Genomic DNA, 16189 nt, shown 5'->3' with positions numbered 1-16189 from the left:
CGCTCTGGCTGCCCTTACAAAACAAGACACCCCAAAATCACCCATTCCGTGACCCCATTTTTTGCACTGCTGCAATTCTTCCGGCGTTACTCAAAACCACAGAGAAACATTGGGGTGGAAAATATATTTTTGCGTCCAGACTGGCAGAAAACGTTAGTGGAGAAAAAAACCCCGTGCTGTTTTGTGGTTTTACAGTACCGACAGCTTATTAACGTCAGAAAATTCACTGTCACTCCTGACAGGGTGACATTGGGGACAAGTGGGGTGGCACAGGGGACGCGTGGCTCGCCCTCCTGCCACCCTGCTGTCCCTCCTCGGCTCCCAGCGGGGCAGAGGGACCCGTGCCGTGCCGTGCCGTGCTGCCAGCCGGGCAAAGGTCCTGCTGTGACCTCTGTCCCCAGCCCTACCCCGCGCCCGGCCATGGAGCTGCTGGGGGCTCTGAGCCCCCCGTGGTGGCTCCTGCTGCTCCTGCCCTTGGTTCTGCTGCTCTGGGCCACGCGCAGAAAACCCTGGGAGCCCCACGAGTGTCCCACTGACCTGACGGGCAAGACAGTGATTGTCACCGGAGCCAACAGCGGTGAGCAGCGAGGGGTGGCGGGGACGCGCGTGGGTGAGGGGTGACCCACGGGGGACACGGGGGTCACTTTGCCAAGCCCAGCACCCCGCTCCCCGCTTTGGGAGGGCGAATGGCTGCACAAGAAGCCAATGGCCGGTCCTTGGGCACCCACAGGGTGCTGCTGGTGCCCCCTGCTCACCTCCCGAGGGTGTCTCAGACAAGGTCACCACGGCCACTGTGTCACACCAGGGATGGGACCATTGATCATCTCAGGGATGGGACCACTGACAAGCATTTGGTTGGGGGTGTCGCGACCCCCAGATTGGGATTGGGATGTCCACATATGCCCAGGGGCAGAGCGACCCCACAAACGCTGGGCTCCATCCCCTCCCCCGTGCCCATCTTTCCCTGCCGGGTGGTTTCGGCTGTGGCAGGGGCACAGACCCCACCCAAAAGACCCCTCCTCACTAGAGGGACCAGGCTGGGATCCGCCCTCGCCCTCTCCGTGTCCCGCAGGCATCGGTAAATGCGTGGCCATGGAGCTGGCGCGCCGGAACGCCCGCACCATCCTGGCGTGCCGGAGCCGGGAGAGGGGCCAGGCGGCCGTGGAGGAGATCCGAGCGGCCACCGGGAACCCGGCGGTGCTGCTGCGGCTGCTGGACACCGGCTCGCTGGCCTCGGTGCGCGCCTTCGCCAGCGCCGTGCTGCGCCAAGAGCCGCGCCTGGACGTGCTGGTGAACAACGCCGGCGTCACCGGTACGCACCGGGCAAAGCCCGCAGCCCCCACGGGGGGTCCAGCACCCCGTGCCCACGCCCCACGGCAGCGCCCACCCTCCTTTCAGGGCTGCCCTTCGCCATCACGTCCGAGGGGTTGGAGCAAACCTTCGCCACCAACTACCTGGGGCCGTTCCTGCTCACCAACCTGCTCCTGGGTGAGCGCGGGGGTTGGGGGTCTCCGGGAGGGGGGCTCTGGGGATTTCTCCTCGCTCACCCCCTGCTCGGCACAGACCTCCTGAAGGCCTCGGCGCCCTCCCGGGTGGTCAACGTGTCGTCGTTCCGGCACAGCGCGGGCACGGCCGACAGCGGGTACCTGACGGGGCAGCGGCGCCCAGGCGGGCACGCCGCCGCCTACAACAGCACCAAGCTGATGAACGTGCTCTTCACCGCCGAGCTGGCACGGCGCCTGCAGGGCACAGGTGGGTGCCGAGCCGTGCCAGGCTGGCCCGTGCCATGTGGCACCCTGGGGACATCCCCTGTCCCAAATTTCGGGGGGCTGCTGGCAGAGCTGGGGGGGGTCTGACACGGGTTAGACGCTCGCTGGGTGGCAGAGCCCCGGGCTGAGGTCAGGCTGGGGGCTGCTCCCGCTGCTCCCCGAGGGATTTGGGGACCCCGGAGTGACGGTGAAGCCTGGCAGGGGTGACGGCCAACGCGGTGAGCCCCGGCGTGGTGAGCACCGGCATCATGCGCCACTTTGGCTGGGCCATGCGGGCGCTCTTCGTCCTCCTCCGCCCCTTCATGAAGGTGAGCGGGACCTGGTCCTGCCCATCCTGGGGGGCAGCGGGGTGGGTGTGGGGGGGTGCCAGACCCCTCCTCACCCCCGTTTCCCCGCAGTCGGCCGAGCAGGGCGCTGCCAGCAGCATCTTCTGCGCCGTCTCGGAGGAAGCCGCGGGCATCACCGGCAAATACTTCGACAGCAGCTGCCGGCTGGCGCTGCCCTCGGCGGCCGCCCGCGACGCCGCGCTGGCACGGAAGCTCTGGGAGGCATCGGAGCGCCTGACGGGGCTCACGGAGCGCGACTGAGCCACCCACAGGGATGTCACCCCTCGGGGCGGCGAGGGGGACACCGCGGCCCCGCCGCCCCCGTACCCACCACACCGCGGCGCCGGGCGGCCGTGACCGTGAGGCTTTTATTAAAAACCCCGGCGCTACTCCCAGGTGATGTCCAGCTCCAGGCGCTGCTTCCTCACGGCCTGCAGGAAAGCGTCGTAGTCGCGCCGGTGGATGTCGGGGCAGCGGGACAGGTCCAGGCGGCGCAGGGGCCCGTCGGAGCCCAGCAGCTGCCACACGGCGCCGGGGGACACGCGGCTCTGCGCCAGCGCCAGCTCCCGCAGCTCCCGCAGCCCCGGCAGCGCCGGCTCCAGCACCGGCTCCAGCGGGAAGGGCACGGCCAGCAGGCGCAGGTTCTGCAGCCGCGGGCACTGGCACAGCAGTGAGGCCAGCGTGGCGCTCAGCACCGGCCCGTGCGCGGCTGGCACGGGCCCGGCCAGGCTCAGCGAGAAGCTCTGGAGCCCGGGCAGCCCCCGGGGCAGCAGGTCGGTGGTCCAGCGTGGTGGCAGGATGGGGGGCTCCTCCTCCTCTTCGGGGGGCTCGTGGCGGGCACGGGAGTCCGGGGGTGCTTCCAGCTCGGCGCTGAAGCTCTGCAGGTTGGGGCAGCTGGCGAGCAGGGCGGGCAGCGAGAGCGGGTCCCGGCAGATGAAGCCGTGCAGGGTCAGGGCGCGCAGGCGGGCGCCCAAACCCCGTGCCAGGGGCAGCACCTCCGCCAGCGCCCGGCCGTGCCGCCCGCAGCAGCCCAGCGTCAGGCGGGACAGGCACGTCCAACCCGGCAGCTCCCGGAGCCCCGAGGAGCCGGGGCTGTCCCCCAGCCACGCGCTGAGCTCCTCGGCCTGGGGACACACGGCGTGGACGGTGCCCAGGGCGTCCTCCTCCACCTCCTCCAGCTGCCGCAGGGGCAGCGCCAGCGGGGCTCCCTCCGCCGCTGCCCCCCGGGCCCGTGCCAGCTCCTCCAGCGAGGGGAAACCATCGGGGTCCTCGGTGCCAGCCAGCCGCCCCGAGTGGAGCAGCCGCAGCGCGGCGGGCACGGCGCCGTGCGCCAGCACCTCCAGGCGCGGCAGGGCCAGCAGCAGGAAGGCCACGGCGGCCACGGTGTCACCGTCCCCGTCGTGGTCCAGGTGGCGGGCCAGCAGGACGCGGAGCGCGGGGCAGCCGGGGCTCCGTTCCAGCGGGTCGTAGGCCAGGTGGCGAAGGGCGCGCGGCGTCGCCTTCTTGCAGCCCGACACGTCGAGCTCCCGCAGGCGGCGGCAGCAGGAGCCCACGGCCGACAGCACCTGCACGTTGGCCTGGGTGTGCGCCAGCCCCAGGCGGCTCAGGAGGGGCAGCCCCTCGGCCAGGTCCACCAGCACGGCCGGCGAGAGCCGCCCGCAGCCGCCCAGGTCCAGCACGCTCAGGCCCTGCACGGGGAGACCTCTGTGGGGCGGCTCCCGTGGGTGCCACCCTCGCCCCCTGCCCCACAGAGGGTGGGCAGGCACCGCCTGCTCCCCCCCATGCCAAGCCCGAGGCTCATGGATGATGGCACCCCCAGTCGCCCCACGGGTGGTGGGCATCTCCAGCCCCACGGGTGGTGAGCATCCCCAGCCTCACAAAGGAGGGGCACCCACCCCAAACTCTATCCCCCCTGCCCTATGGAAATTTGGCATCCCCAGCCCCATGGGTGATGAGCACCAACCCCAAACTCTATCCCCCCTGCCCTATGGAAAGCGGGCATCCACAGCCTCACGGGTGGTCAGCACCCCCCCCAATATGGAAAGTGGGCACCCCCAGCCCCACGGGTGGTGGGCACCCACCCCAATGTGGAAAGTGGGCATCCCCAGCCCCACAGATGGTGGGCATCCACCCCAAACTCTATCCCCCCCTGCCCTATGGAAATTTGGCATCCCCAGCCCCACAGATGGTGGGCATCCACCCCAAACTCTATCCCCCCCTGCCCTATGGAAAGTGGGCATCCCCAGCCCCATGGGTGATGAGCACCAACCCCAAACTCTATCTCCCCTGCCCTATGGAAATTGGGAACCTCCAGCCCCACGGGTGGTGGGCATCCCCAGCCCCACGGGTGGTGGGCACCCACCCCAAACTCTATCCCCCCTGCCCTATGGAAAGCGGGCATCCACAGCCTCACGGGTGGTCAGCACCCACCCCAATATGGAAATTGGGCACCCCCAGCCCCACGGGTGGTGGGCACCCACCCCAACACGGAAATTGGGCACCCCCAGCCCCACAAAGGACGGGCACCCATCTCCTTAGAGGGTGCTCACACCAGCCTGACTCCCCTGCCCCGCTGCCATCACTCCCCACAGCCCCCCCAGCCCCCCGCGCCGCTGTGCCAGCCCCCCACGCCCTGTGCCCACCTGGCAGCGCAGCACGATGAGGTGGCCCAGGGCGTTGTTGGCGAGGGCGGGGCAGGCCTGCAGGCTGAGCTGCCGCAGGTGTGGCAGCAGCAGCAGGTGCAGCGCCGCCCGCGACAGCCGCCGCCTGGTCCCCAGCAGCTGCAGCAGCTCCTGCACCAACCCGCAGGCTGGGGGGGGAAAAAACGGGGGTGGGGAGGGGTCAGCATGGCCAGGGACCCCCTCTCCGTGCCCGCAGCGGGGGTCCCGGTGGGCTGAGGCACCCCCCGAGCTCACCCAGGTCGTTGAAGGGTCCCACGAGGAAGCGGAAGTCGTACTCGTCCAGGCGGTTGTCGGTGTAGTGCTTGGCCCAGAGGCTCTGCATGTGCTGGGCCAGGTTCTGCAGGCACAGCGTGGTCAGCGCGGGCACGGCCGGGCGCCGGGGCATGCCTGGCACGGGGACAGGGATGGTCAGCGTGGGCACTGTGCCACCAGGGCATCCCTGGCACAGGGACAGTCATCGTGGACACTGTGCCACCAGGACATCCACGGGACAGGGACAGGCAGGGACAGCCAGTGTGTGCCACCAGGGCATCCCTGGGACACTCAGGGACAACCACCATGGGCACTGTGCCACCAGGGCATCCCCATGAGCACTGTGCCACCAGGGCATCCCTGGCACGGGGACAGGGACAGTCAGGACAGCCAGGGTGTGGCACCAGGACATCCCTGGCACGGGGACAGGGACACTCAGGGAAAACCACCATGGGCACTGTGCCACCAGGGCATCCCTGGCACAGGGACAGGGACAGTCAGGACAGCCAAGGTGTGCCACCAGGGCATCCCAGGGACAGGGACAGGCAGGGACAGACATTGTGTGCCACCAGGACATCCCTGGGACACTCAGGGACAACCACCATGAGCACTGTGCCACCAGGACATCCCTGGGACACTCAGGGACAACCACCATGGGCACTGTGCCACCAGGGCATCCCTGGCACAGGGACAGGGACAGTCAGGACAGCCAGGGTGTGGTACCAGGACATCCCTGGCACGGGGATAGGGACGGTCAGGGACAGCCACCATGGGCACTGTGGCACCAGGGCATCCCTGGGGAAAATGAGGAAAAAAAACCCGGGAAAATGAGGAAAAAAATCCAGGAAATGGGGAAAGAACCGTGGGAAATGGGGAAAAAAATGGGAAAATGGGAAAAGACCCTGGGAAAAAATGGAAAATGGGGAAAAACCCCGGGAAATGGGGAAAAACCCCGGGAAAAGACCCTGGGAAATGGGGAAAAAAATGGGAAATGGGGAAAGAACCCCGGGAAATGGGGAAAGAACCCTGGGAAAAGACCCTGGGAAAATGGGGAAAAGCCCTGGGAAATGAGGAAAAAAATAGGAAATGGGGAAAGAACTGTGGGAAATGGGGAAAAAACATGGGAAATGGGGGAAAAACCCCAGGAAAATGGGAAAAGACCCTGGGAAATGGGGAAAGAGCTCAGGAAGTGGGGAAATAACTCAGGGAAATGGGGAAGGGCCCTGGGAAATGGGAAAAGACCGTGGGAAATGGGGAAAAATCCCCGGGAAATGGGGAAAAAAAACCCGGGAAATGGGGAAAGAACCCTGGGAAATGGGAAGAAAATCCCGGGAAATGGGGAAAGACACTGGGAAATGGGAAGAAAATCCTGGGAAAATGGGAAAAGACCCTGGGAAATGGGGAAAAAAACCCAGGAAATGGGGAAAGACACTGGGAAATGGGGAAGAAAATGGGAAAATGGGAAAAGACCCTGGGAAATGGGGAAAAAAACCCAGGAAATGGGGAAAGACACTGGGAAATTGGGAAGAAAATGGGAAAAGACCCTGGGAAATGGGGAAAGACATTGGGAAATTGGGAAGAAAATGGGAAAAGACCCTAGGAAATGGGGAAAGAACCCTGGGAAATAGAACCCTGGGAAATGAGGAACATACTCTGAAAAATGGGGAAAAAAAAATGGGAAATGGGGAAAGAACCCCAGGAAATGGGGAAAAAAACTGGGAAAATGGAAAAGGACTCCGGGAAATGGGACAAGACTCTCAGGTACCGGGAAAGGAGCCTCGGGATGGGAGGAGACCCCCGGGAATTGGGAAATCCCTGCGGGAACGAGAGAGCTCCGGGACACAGTGAGTCACCAGGGCAGGGCCCTGTGCCACTGTCACCTGTGCCACTGTCACCTGTGCCACTGTCACCTCTGCCACCGTCACCTGGGCACGGCCTGCCCTGCGGGACACAGGGATGGGACACTGGGAGGGGACAGGGGAATGGGACACCAGGGTGGGAACAGGGATAGGACACCGAGATGGGACATTGGGATGGGACATTGGGATGGGACACCGAGGGTGGGACACGGGGACATTGGGATGGGACAATGGGATGGGACATTGAGAGGGGACATGGGGGTGGGACACCAGGAATAGGATACAGTGATGGGACATTGGGATGGGACATGGGGGTGGGACACGGGGGTAGGAACAGGAATAGGACACCAGGATGGAACAGGGGGATGGGACAATGGGATGGGACAACGGGGATGGGACACCAGGAATAGGACACAGTGATGGGACATTGAGATGGGACATTGAGATGGGACACCAGGGTGGGACATTGGGACATTGGGATGGGACAAGGGGATGGGACACTGGGATGGGACACCGGGGATAGGACACGGTGATGGGACATTGGGATGGGACAGTGGGGATGGGACAATGGGATGGGACACTGGGAATGGGACACCGGGGTGGGACACGGGGATGGGACAATGGGAGAAGACAATGGGATGGGAACAGGGATAGGACACTGGGATGGGACATTGGGATGGGACACGGTGATGAGACATTGAGATGGGACACGGGGTGAGACACGGGGATGGGACACCAGGGTGGAACATTGGGACATTGAGAGGGGACAAGGGGATGGGACACTGGGATGGGACACCAGGAATAGGGCACAGTGATGGGACATTAGGATGGGACACCGGGGTGGGACACGGGGATGGGACAATGGGAGAAGACAATGGGATGGGAACAGGGATAGGACACTGGGATGGGACACTGGGAGGGGACACGGGGACATTGGGAGGGGACAATGGGATGGGACATTGAGAGGGGACACCGGGGTGGGACTTCAAGATAGGACACCAGGAACAGGATACAGTGATGGGACACTGGGATGGGACATCAAGAAGGGACATGGGGATGGGACACCGGGATGGGACATTGGGATGGGACAGAGGGATGGGACAGAGGGATGGGACACCAAGAATAGGACACCAGGATGGGACATTGGGATGGGACACGGGGATGGGACACCGGGGTGGGACCCTTACCGTGGGCGAGCTCACCGTCCCGACTGATCCCTTCGCGTCGCTTCGCTTCCTCCTTCTTCTCCTTTTCCTCCTCATCCTCCTCCCCGAGCCTGGCCCCGCCATACCTCGCCCCGCCCTTTCGCTGGCTTCACTTCGCTCACTGCGCATGCGTGATAGCTCACGTGAAGACCCTTCCGCCCTTACGCCACACCCGCGGGCTGCCCCGCGCCGTGCCTGACGCCCAGCGCGGCCGTACGGCCGCGCTGGGCGTCAGGCACGGCGCGGGGCAGCCCGCCTGGGGGGCTTCGTTACCGGGCGGGATCGGCGGTACCGGGAGCGGCCGGGCCTGAGGTACCGGGAGAGGCCTGAGGGACCGGGAAAGGCCTGAGGGCACCGGGAAAGGCCTGAGGGGACCGAGGGATCCCGGAGGATGTTGGGGATGTGGGGAGAGGTGGATTTGAGGCGGGGGAGAGAGGGGAAGGTGCGGCGGTGCGGGTTTGTGAGGGAATCCGTGAGGGGATTTTGAGGGGGGGGGGGTTATGAGGGGGTTTTAAAGGGGGTTGTGTGAGGGGATTTTTTTTTTTTTAAGTTGTGTGAGGGGATTTTTTAGTGGGTTCGAGGAGGTTTAGGGGTGTGTGAGGCGTGGGGTGGAAATTTAGGGATGGTTGGGGGGTATTTAGGGTTTTTTTGGGGATGTTTAGGGGAGATTTTGGGGTTGTGTGAGGGGTCTGAGGGGTTGGTGAGGGTCTCCCTGAGGGGATCTGGGGGGTTCTGAGGGGGTTTAAGGGGTCTGTGTGTGGACGAAGGGGTTTTTAGGGGGCACTGTGAGGGGTTTTTAGGGGGTTCGAGGAGGTTTAGGGGTGTGGGGGGATTTGGGGGATGTTTTGGGGAGTATTTAGGGATTTTTGGGGCGGGCATTTAGGGATTTTTTGGGGGGTATTTAGGGATGTTTGGTGGGTATTTAGGTTTTTTTGGGGGTATTTGGGGATGTTTGGTGGGTATTTAGGGTTTTTTGGGGATGTTTGGGGGGATTTAGGGTTTTTTTCGGGGCATTTAGGGTTTTTTGGAGGACATTTAGGGATGTTTGGGGGGTATTTAGGGTTTTTTGGGGCATGTAGGGTTTTTTGGAGGACATTCAGGGATGTTTGGGGAGTATTTAGGGATGTTTTGGGGGTATTTAGGGATGTTTTGGGGGTATTTAGGGATGCTTTGGGGGTATTTAGGGATGCTTTGGGGGTATTTAGGGATGTTTTGGGGGTATTTAGGGGTGCTTGGGGAGTATTTAGAGTTTTTTGGGGCTATTTAGGGATGTTTTGGGGTTATTTAGGGATGCTTGGGGGGTATTTAGGGTTTTTTTGGGGGTACTTAGGGATTTTGGAGGACATTTAGGGATGTTTGGGGGGTGTTTAGGGTTTTTTGGGGCATGTAGGATTTTTTGGAGGACATTTAGGGATGTTTGGGGGATATTTAGGGTTTTTTTGGGGGTACTTAGGGATTTTGGAGGACATTTAGGGATGTTTGGGGGGTATTTAGGGTTTTTTTGGGGGTATTTAGGGATTTTGGAGGACATTTAGGGATGTTTGGGGGGTATTTAGGGTTTTTTTTGGGGTACTTAGGGATTTTGGAGAACATTTAGGGATGTTTGGGGGGCATTTAGGGCTGCTTTGGGGGTATTTAGGGTTTTTTGGGGGTATTTAGGGTTTTTTGGGGGTATTTAGGGTTTTTTGGGGGCATTTAGGGCTGTTTGGGGGTTATTTAGGGTTTTTTTGGGGCACTTAGGGTTTTTTGGAGGACATTTAGGGATGTTTTGGGGCTATTTTGGGAAATTGGGGTGTATTTAGGGATTTTGGAGGAGATTTAGGGCTGTTTGGGGGGTATTTAGGGATATTTTGGGGGCATTTAGGGCTGTTTTGGGGGATATTTAGGATTTTTTTGGGGTATTTAGGGGCCTTTGAATGCATTTAGGGATATTTGAGGACCTTTTGGGGTCTGTAGGGGTTTTTAGCAGGGATTTAGGGATATTTTGGGGGACATTTAGGCTGTTGGAGGGGTATTTAAGATTTTTTTGGGGTATTTAGGGGCGTTTGGGAGGATTTAGGGCAGTTTAGGGCTTTTTTTGGGGTATTTAGGGGATATTTGAGGACATTTTGGGGTTGAGGGAGGGTCTGTAGGGGTTTTTAGTGGGGATTTAGGGATTTTTTGGAGGTATTTTGGGATGTTTGGGGAGGATTTTGGGGTTTTCAGTGGCATTTCAGGATTTTGGGGTTATTTATGGTTTTTTAGGGCTGTTTGGGGTCCGTGTGTGGGGTCAGTGGTGGGATGAGGGCGGCGCTTCCCCGTCGGGATTTTGGGATTTTGGGAAGTTTGAATGGAGACGGGGTGGGAATAGCTCAGCCCTGGTGGGGTGGGGGGGGTAATTAATGCCCTGGCTAATTAGGGAGAGCTCATTAAGGCTGGCAGGAATGGATATTCCTACTCCTGACTCAGGAAATATCGGGATTTTCCCGCTGGGAATTGACCCGCCCTCATTAGCACCACACGAATAATTAATAATTAATGAGTAATTAATGAATAATTAACGAATAATTAATTAAGCTATGAAATGCAGGCAGAATTTACCTGTGTGAGGTGTGTTGCTGCCATCCCTCCCTCCAAACTGCTCAGGGAATTCCAGAATTCCCAAATTTCCATCGGGAGGGACCTTCCAGGGTTGTTCCACTGCAGAATTTTTGGGTTTTCCTGTTGATTTCTCCAAATTCCACCTTTAAATTGTGAATTCCTGCAATTTCCTCCTCCTCTGCTGCCTGGTTGTGACCTTGGAATTTCTTTCCTTTCTCTCTCCATCCCTAAAATTTGGGAATAAACACAAGGATTCAATGATTTTGATCTATTTCAAGAGAAAAATGAAGATTTTAAAATAGATTTCAGGGAGCTTTTGATGCTGAGGTTATCCCAGAGGCTCAAATCCCACCCAAAAAGTGCAGAATTCAAATTTTGGGTGGATTTTCACACCCATTCCTGAGTTTTCCAGAGGAAAATTCCTAAGGAATGAAAAGCAAGGGGAGGGGTGGTGAGGATGGGCTGGACTGGGTTTGTTTTTTTTTAGGAATTGGGGTTTATTTTTTGGAGGAATTGGGGTTCATTTTTTGGAGGAATTGTTTTTTTTTTTTTTCAGGAATTGGGGTTTTTTTTTAGGAATTGGTTTTTTTCTTTTAGGAATTGGGGTTTTTTGGAGGAATTGGGGTTTATTTTTTGGAGGAATTGGGGTTTATTTTTGGAAGGAATTGGGGTTTATTTTTTGGAGGAATTGGGGTTCATTTTTTGGAGGAATTGTTTTTTTTTTTTTTTTAGGAATTGGGTTTTTTCTTTTAGGAATTGGGGTTTTTTGGAGGAATTGGGGTTTATTTTTTGGAGGTATTGGGTTTTTTTTTCTGGAGCAATTGGGGTTTTTTGGAGGGAATAAGATTTTGATGGAGTGGGATTTTTTTGAAGAATAGGGGTTTTTTTGGACGAATTGGGTTTTTTTTAAGGAATTGTTTTTTTTTCTGGAGGGATTTTTTTTTTTTTGAGGGATTTTTAAAATTTTTTTTTGGAACTATTAGGTTTTTTTTGGTGGGATTGGGTTTTTTTGGAGGGAATTGGGTTTTTTTGAAGGGAATGGTTTTTTTAGAGGGATTCGGGTTTTTTTGGAGCGAATTAGATTTTGATGGATTGGGTTTTTTTTTGTAAGGAATGGGTTGTTTTTTGGTTTTTTTTTTAGGGATTGGGTTTTTTTAGGAATTGGAGTTTTGATGGATTTGGGTTTTTGGGAGGGAATGAGATTTTGGTGGATTGGGGTTTTTGGGAGGGAATCAGGTTTTGATGCATTGGGGTTTTTTGATGTATTGGAGTTTTGATGGATCGGGAGTGTTTTGATCATTGGGATTTTGATGTATTTGGGTTTTTTTTTATGTATTGGGGTTTTTTTGATGGATTGGGTTTTTTTTTGATGGATTGGGTTTTTTTTTGATGGATTGGGGGTTTTGATGGATTGGGGTTTTTTTTGATGGATTGGGGTTTTTTTTGATGGATTGGGGTTTTTTTTGATGGATTGGGTTTTTTTTTGATGGATTGGGGTTTTTTGATGGATTAGGGTTTTTTTGATCATTGGGGTTTTTTGATGGATTGGGATTTTTTGATCATTGGGATTTTTTTGATGCATTGGGGTTTTTTGATGGATCGGGAGTTTTTTGATCATTGGGATTTTGATGGATTGGGGTTTTTCTGATGGATTGGGATTTTTTGATGGATTGGGATTTTTTTATGGATTGGGATTTTTTGATGGATTTGGGTTTTTTTTGATGCATTGGGGTTTCGATGCATTGGGAGTTTTTTTGATCATTGGGATTTTGATGGATTGGGGTTTTTCTGATGGATTGGGGGTTTTGATCATTGAGGTTTTGATGGATTGGGATTTTTTGATCATTGGGGTTTTGATGCATTGGGGTTTTTTTGATACATTGGGGCTTTTTCGATGCATTGGGGTTTTTTTGATGGATCAGGATTTTTTAATCATTGGGCATTTTTGATGGATTGGGGTTTTGATGGATTGGGATTTATGGATGATGGAATGACTTCCAACCCGCCTATTCCCCCCTTGCTCCATGCCCTCATCCCCCAACCCTACGAGGGCTGGGAATTCCGTAAAGAACGAGGGAATAAACTTAAAATCCTGGAATTACACAGAGAAGCTTCAGCAGAGTTCAGAAATCCAGGGATTTCTGCCCCGGCATCCCAGCAAAGTCCCGAGCGCTTTTATCTCCCACTAAACCAGCTTTTCCCGGGAATCCTTCACTCACCTCCCGCTGCATCCTCGGCGTGTCCGGGACCTTGCTGCGGCTCCGGAGCGGCGATCCCGAGGCGGAAAGAACCGGGAATGTGGCGGGATGATCCCGGGAAGGAGGAGAGGAGGGAGGCGGCTGCGGGGGCTGCGGTGCCGCGGTGCCGCCGAGCAGGGCGCAGGCTCCAGCGCCGGGTCCTAGCGCCGCGCCTGGAATGAAATCCCGAGGGGAAAAAAAAGCCAAATCCCACCGGGAGAGACCTCGTGGTTCTCCACAGGAGGCTGGAACCGCCTTGTGCTGGTAGGGAGGAGGGGAAGGATGAGAAGGGATGGCTTTCATTGTGCCATCGAACGCCAAGATGTCAAAACCCCAATCCCTCCAAAAAAACCCAGTCCATCAAAGTCTCATTCTCTCCAAAAAAAAACCCAGTCCCTCCAAAAAAACCCCAGTCCATCAAAGTCTCATTCTCTCCAAAAAAACCCCAATCCCTCCAAAAAAACCCCAATCCATCAAAGTCTCATTCTCTCCAAAAAAACCCAGTCCCTCCCAAAAACCCCAGTCCATCAAATCCCCCAGTCCTTCCCAAAAAACCCCCAGTCCCTCCAAAAAACCCCCAGTTCCTCCCAAAAAACCCCAGTCCCTCCCAAAAACCCCAGTCCATCAAATCCCCCAGTCCTTCCCAAAAAAACCCCAGTCCCTCCCAAAAACCACAGTCCATCAAAGTCTCATTCCCTCCAAAAAAACCCCAATCCCTCCAAAAAAAAACCCAATCCCTCCCAAAAACCCCAGTCCATCAAAACCCCAATCCCTCCAAAAAAACCCCAATCCCTCCAAAAAAACCCCAATCCATCAAAATCTCATTCCCTCCAAAAAAACCCCAATCCCTCCCAAAAATCCCAGTCCATCAAAACCCCCAGTCCTTCCCAGAAAACCCCCAGTTCCTCCCAAAAAAACCCAGTCCCTCCCAAAAACCCCAATCCATCAAAATCTCATTCCCTCCAAAAAAACCCCAGTCCCTCCCAAAAATCCCAGTCCATCAAATCCCCCAGTTCCTCCCAAAAACCCCCAGTCCCTCCCAAAAACCCCAATCCATCAAAGTCTCATTCCCTCCAAAAAAACCCCAGTCCCTCCCAAAAATCCCAGTCCATCAAAAGCCCCAGTCCTTCCCAAAAAACCCCCAGTCCCTCCCAAAAAACCCCAATCCCTCCCAAAAACCCCAGTCCATCAAAACCCCCAGTCCTTCCCAAAAAAACCCCAGTTCCTCCCAAAAACCCCAGTCCCTCCCAAAAACCCCAATCCATCAAAGTCTCATTCCCTCCAAAAAAACCCCAATCCCTCCAAAAAAACCCCAATCCCTCTAAAAAAAACCCCATTCCCTCCCAAAAACCCCAGTCCATCAAAATCTCATTCCCTCCAAAAAAACCCCAGTCCCTCCCAAAAATCCCAGTCCATCAACATCTCATTCCCTCCAAAAAACCCAATCACTTAAAAAAAACCTCATTCCATTAAAAAAAAACAACCCAGTCCATCAAAATCTCATTCCCTCCAAACAAACCCCGATCCCTCCAAAAAAAACATCCCTTCAAAAAAATGCATTCCCTCTACAAAAAACCCCAATCCATCCAAATCTCATTCCCTCCCAAAAACCCCACTCCATCAAAACCCCAATTCCTCCAAAAAAATGCATTCCCTCAAAAAAAACCCAAAAAACAAAAAAACAGACAATCAAAATCTTATTCCCTCCAAAAGTACCCCAATCCCTCCAAAAAAAACCCAATCCCTCCAAAAAAAACCCCATTCCCTCCAAAAAAAACCCCAACCCCTTAAAAAAAACTCCCTCAAAAATAAAAAAAGAAACCAGTCCATCAAAATCTCATTCCCTCCAAAAAAAACCCAATCCCTCAAAACTCCAATTCCTCCAAAAGAACCCAAATCCCTCCAAAAAAACCCCAAACCCTCCAAAAAATGCATTCCCTCTACAAAAAATCCCAATCCCTCAAAATCTCATTCCCTCCAAAAAAAACCCAATTTCTCAAAACTCCAATCCCTCCAAAAAAATCTAAATTCCTCCAAAAAAAAAAAACCACCAATCCCTCCAAAAAAATCCCAATCCCTCCAAAAAAATCCCAATCCTTCCAAAAAAATGCATTCCTTCTACAAAGAACCCCAATCAAAATCTAATCCCTTCCAAAAAAAAAAACCAAAAAACAGTCGGGTTGGGGTCGGATGTTGGGAAAATTCCTTTGGTGGAATTCCAGCCCTGTGGATGTGACTTTTGGGGACATCCTTGGCAGTGCAGGGGGAGTGGTTGGACTCGAGGGTCTGGGAGGGATTTTCCCTTAAAAGCACTTTGAAATTCCATGGGAATTGCTGGGAGATCCCGGTGGGTGTCACCCTGTCCCCTCCTCGGTTTGTGTTGTTCCCAAGTGGCCTTTCCCATTGGGAAAGGGGAGCTTGGGCTGGGATCTTGGCAAGGAATTCCCAGAGAATTCCTGGATCCCTGGGAATGTTCAAGGCCAGGTTGGATCCAGCTGGGATGGTGGAAATTGTCCCTGTCCATGGATGGGGTGGGAATGGATGGGATTTAAGGTCTTTTCCAACCCAAACCATTCCAGGATTCTGGAGTTCTTTTGCTCTGGGAGAGCTGGGAATGTTCCCCTGGAGAAGGGAAAATTCCAGGGAATGCTCAGAGTGCCTGGAGGGGCTCCAGGAGAGCTGGAGAGGGACTGGGGACAAGGGACAGAGGGACAGGAGCCAGGGAATGGCTCCCACTGGGAAAGGGGAGCTTGGGCTGGGATCTTGGCAAGGAATTCCTGGCTGGGCTGCAATTCCCAGAGAATCATTGGATACTTGGGAACGTTCAAGGCGAGGTTGGACATTGGGGTTGGATCCAGCAGGGACAGTGGGAGGTGTCTCTGCCATGGCAGGGGTGGCACTGGGAATGCCTGGGAGTGGCAATGGTGGCACTGGGAATGCCTGGGGGTGGCACTGGGAATCCCTGGGAGTGGCAATGGTGGCACTGGGAATCCCTGGGAGTGGCACTGGGAATTCCTGGGAGTGGCAATGGTGGCACTGGGAATTCCTGGGAGTGGCATGGGTGGCACTGGGAATCCCTGGGAGTGGCAATAGTGGCACTGGGAATCCCTTGGAGTGGCAATGGTGGCACTGGGAATTCCTGGGAGTGGCATGGGTGGCACTGGGAATCCCTGGGAGTGGCAATGGTGGCACTGGGAATCCCTTGGAGTGGCAATGGTGGCACTGGGAATTCCTGGGAGTGGCAATGGTGGCACTGGGAATGCCTGGGAGTGGCAATGGT

At 56.0% G+C, this 16189-nt stretch overlaps 3 protein-coding genes across 12 annotated transcripts in view; 2 read left to right on the top strand and 1 right to left on the bottom strand.

Moving 5' to 3' along the window:
* Positions 1-281: 281 nt before the first annotated feature.
* On the top strand, positions 282-2490 carry LOC110468688 (retinol dehydrogenase 13). Of its 7 annotated transcripts, XM_021526808.4 has the most exons (6): positions 282-577; positions 1073-1312; positions 1399-1488; positions 1564-1752; positions 1971-2077; positions 2168-2490. In XM_021526808.4, exons 1-6 carry the CDS (start codon positions 421-423, stop codon positions 2354-2356), a joined length of 972 nt encoding a protein of 323 aa, XP_021382483.1. In that variant the 5' UTR covers positions 282-420; the 3' UTR covers positions 2357-2490. The 7 variants fall into 7 exon arrangements, with proteins under 7 accessions (XP_021382483.1, XP_085433566.1, XP_085433565.1 ...); XM_085577440.1 differs by having other exon boundaries at positions 1971-2490; XM_085577438.1 differs by having other exon boundaries at positions 560-1312.
* Positions 2446-8219, bottom strand: LOC110468728 (uncharacterized). 2 transcript variants are annotated; one of them, XM_021526856.4, is made up of 4 exons: positions 8090-8219; positions 5011-5163; positions 4738-4904; positions 2446-3783 (listed from the first exon to the last, which is right to left on the bottom strand). In XM_021526856.4, the coding sequence occupies exons 2-4, from the start codon at positions 5159-5161 to the stop codon at positions 2482-2484; spliced, it is 1620 nt and encodes a 539-aa protein (XP_021382531.2). In that variant the 5' UTR covers positions 5162-5163; positions 8090-8219; the 3' UTR covers positions 2446-2481. The 2 variants fall into 2 exon arrangements, with proteins under 2 accessions (XP_021382531.2, XP_085433558.1); XM_085577432.1 differs by having other exon boundaries at positions 8075-8215.
* A 147-nt stretch (positions 8220-8366) lies between these two features.
* The window catches only part of DCTN1 (dynactin subunit 1), a 60840-nt gene continuing 53017 nt past the window's right edge, over positions 8367-16189 (top strand). For all 3 annotated transcript variants that reach the window (XR_014954585.1, XM_085577408.1, XM_085577407.1), the window contains exon 1: positions 8367-8404. The gene's annotated coding sequence lies outside the window, so the exon portion shown is untranslated. The remainder of the gene's footprint in view (positions 8405-16189) is intronic.

This window comes from Lonchura striata, chromosome 4 (genome assembly GCF_050655825.1).
Source record: "Lonchura striata isolate lonStrDom1 chromosome 4, ASM5065582v1, whole genome shotgun sequence".
In the NCBI taxonomy this organism is placed as follows: domain Eukaryota; kingdom Metazoa; phylum Chordata; class Aves; order Passeriformes; family Estrildidae; genus Lonchura; species Lonchura striata.
Note: the sequence above shows the minus strand (reverse complement) of the source record. Positions and strands in the feature narration are given on the sequence as shown.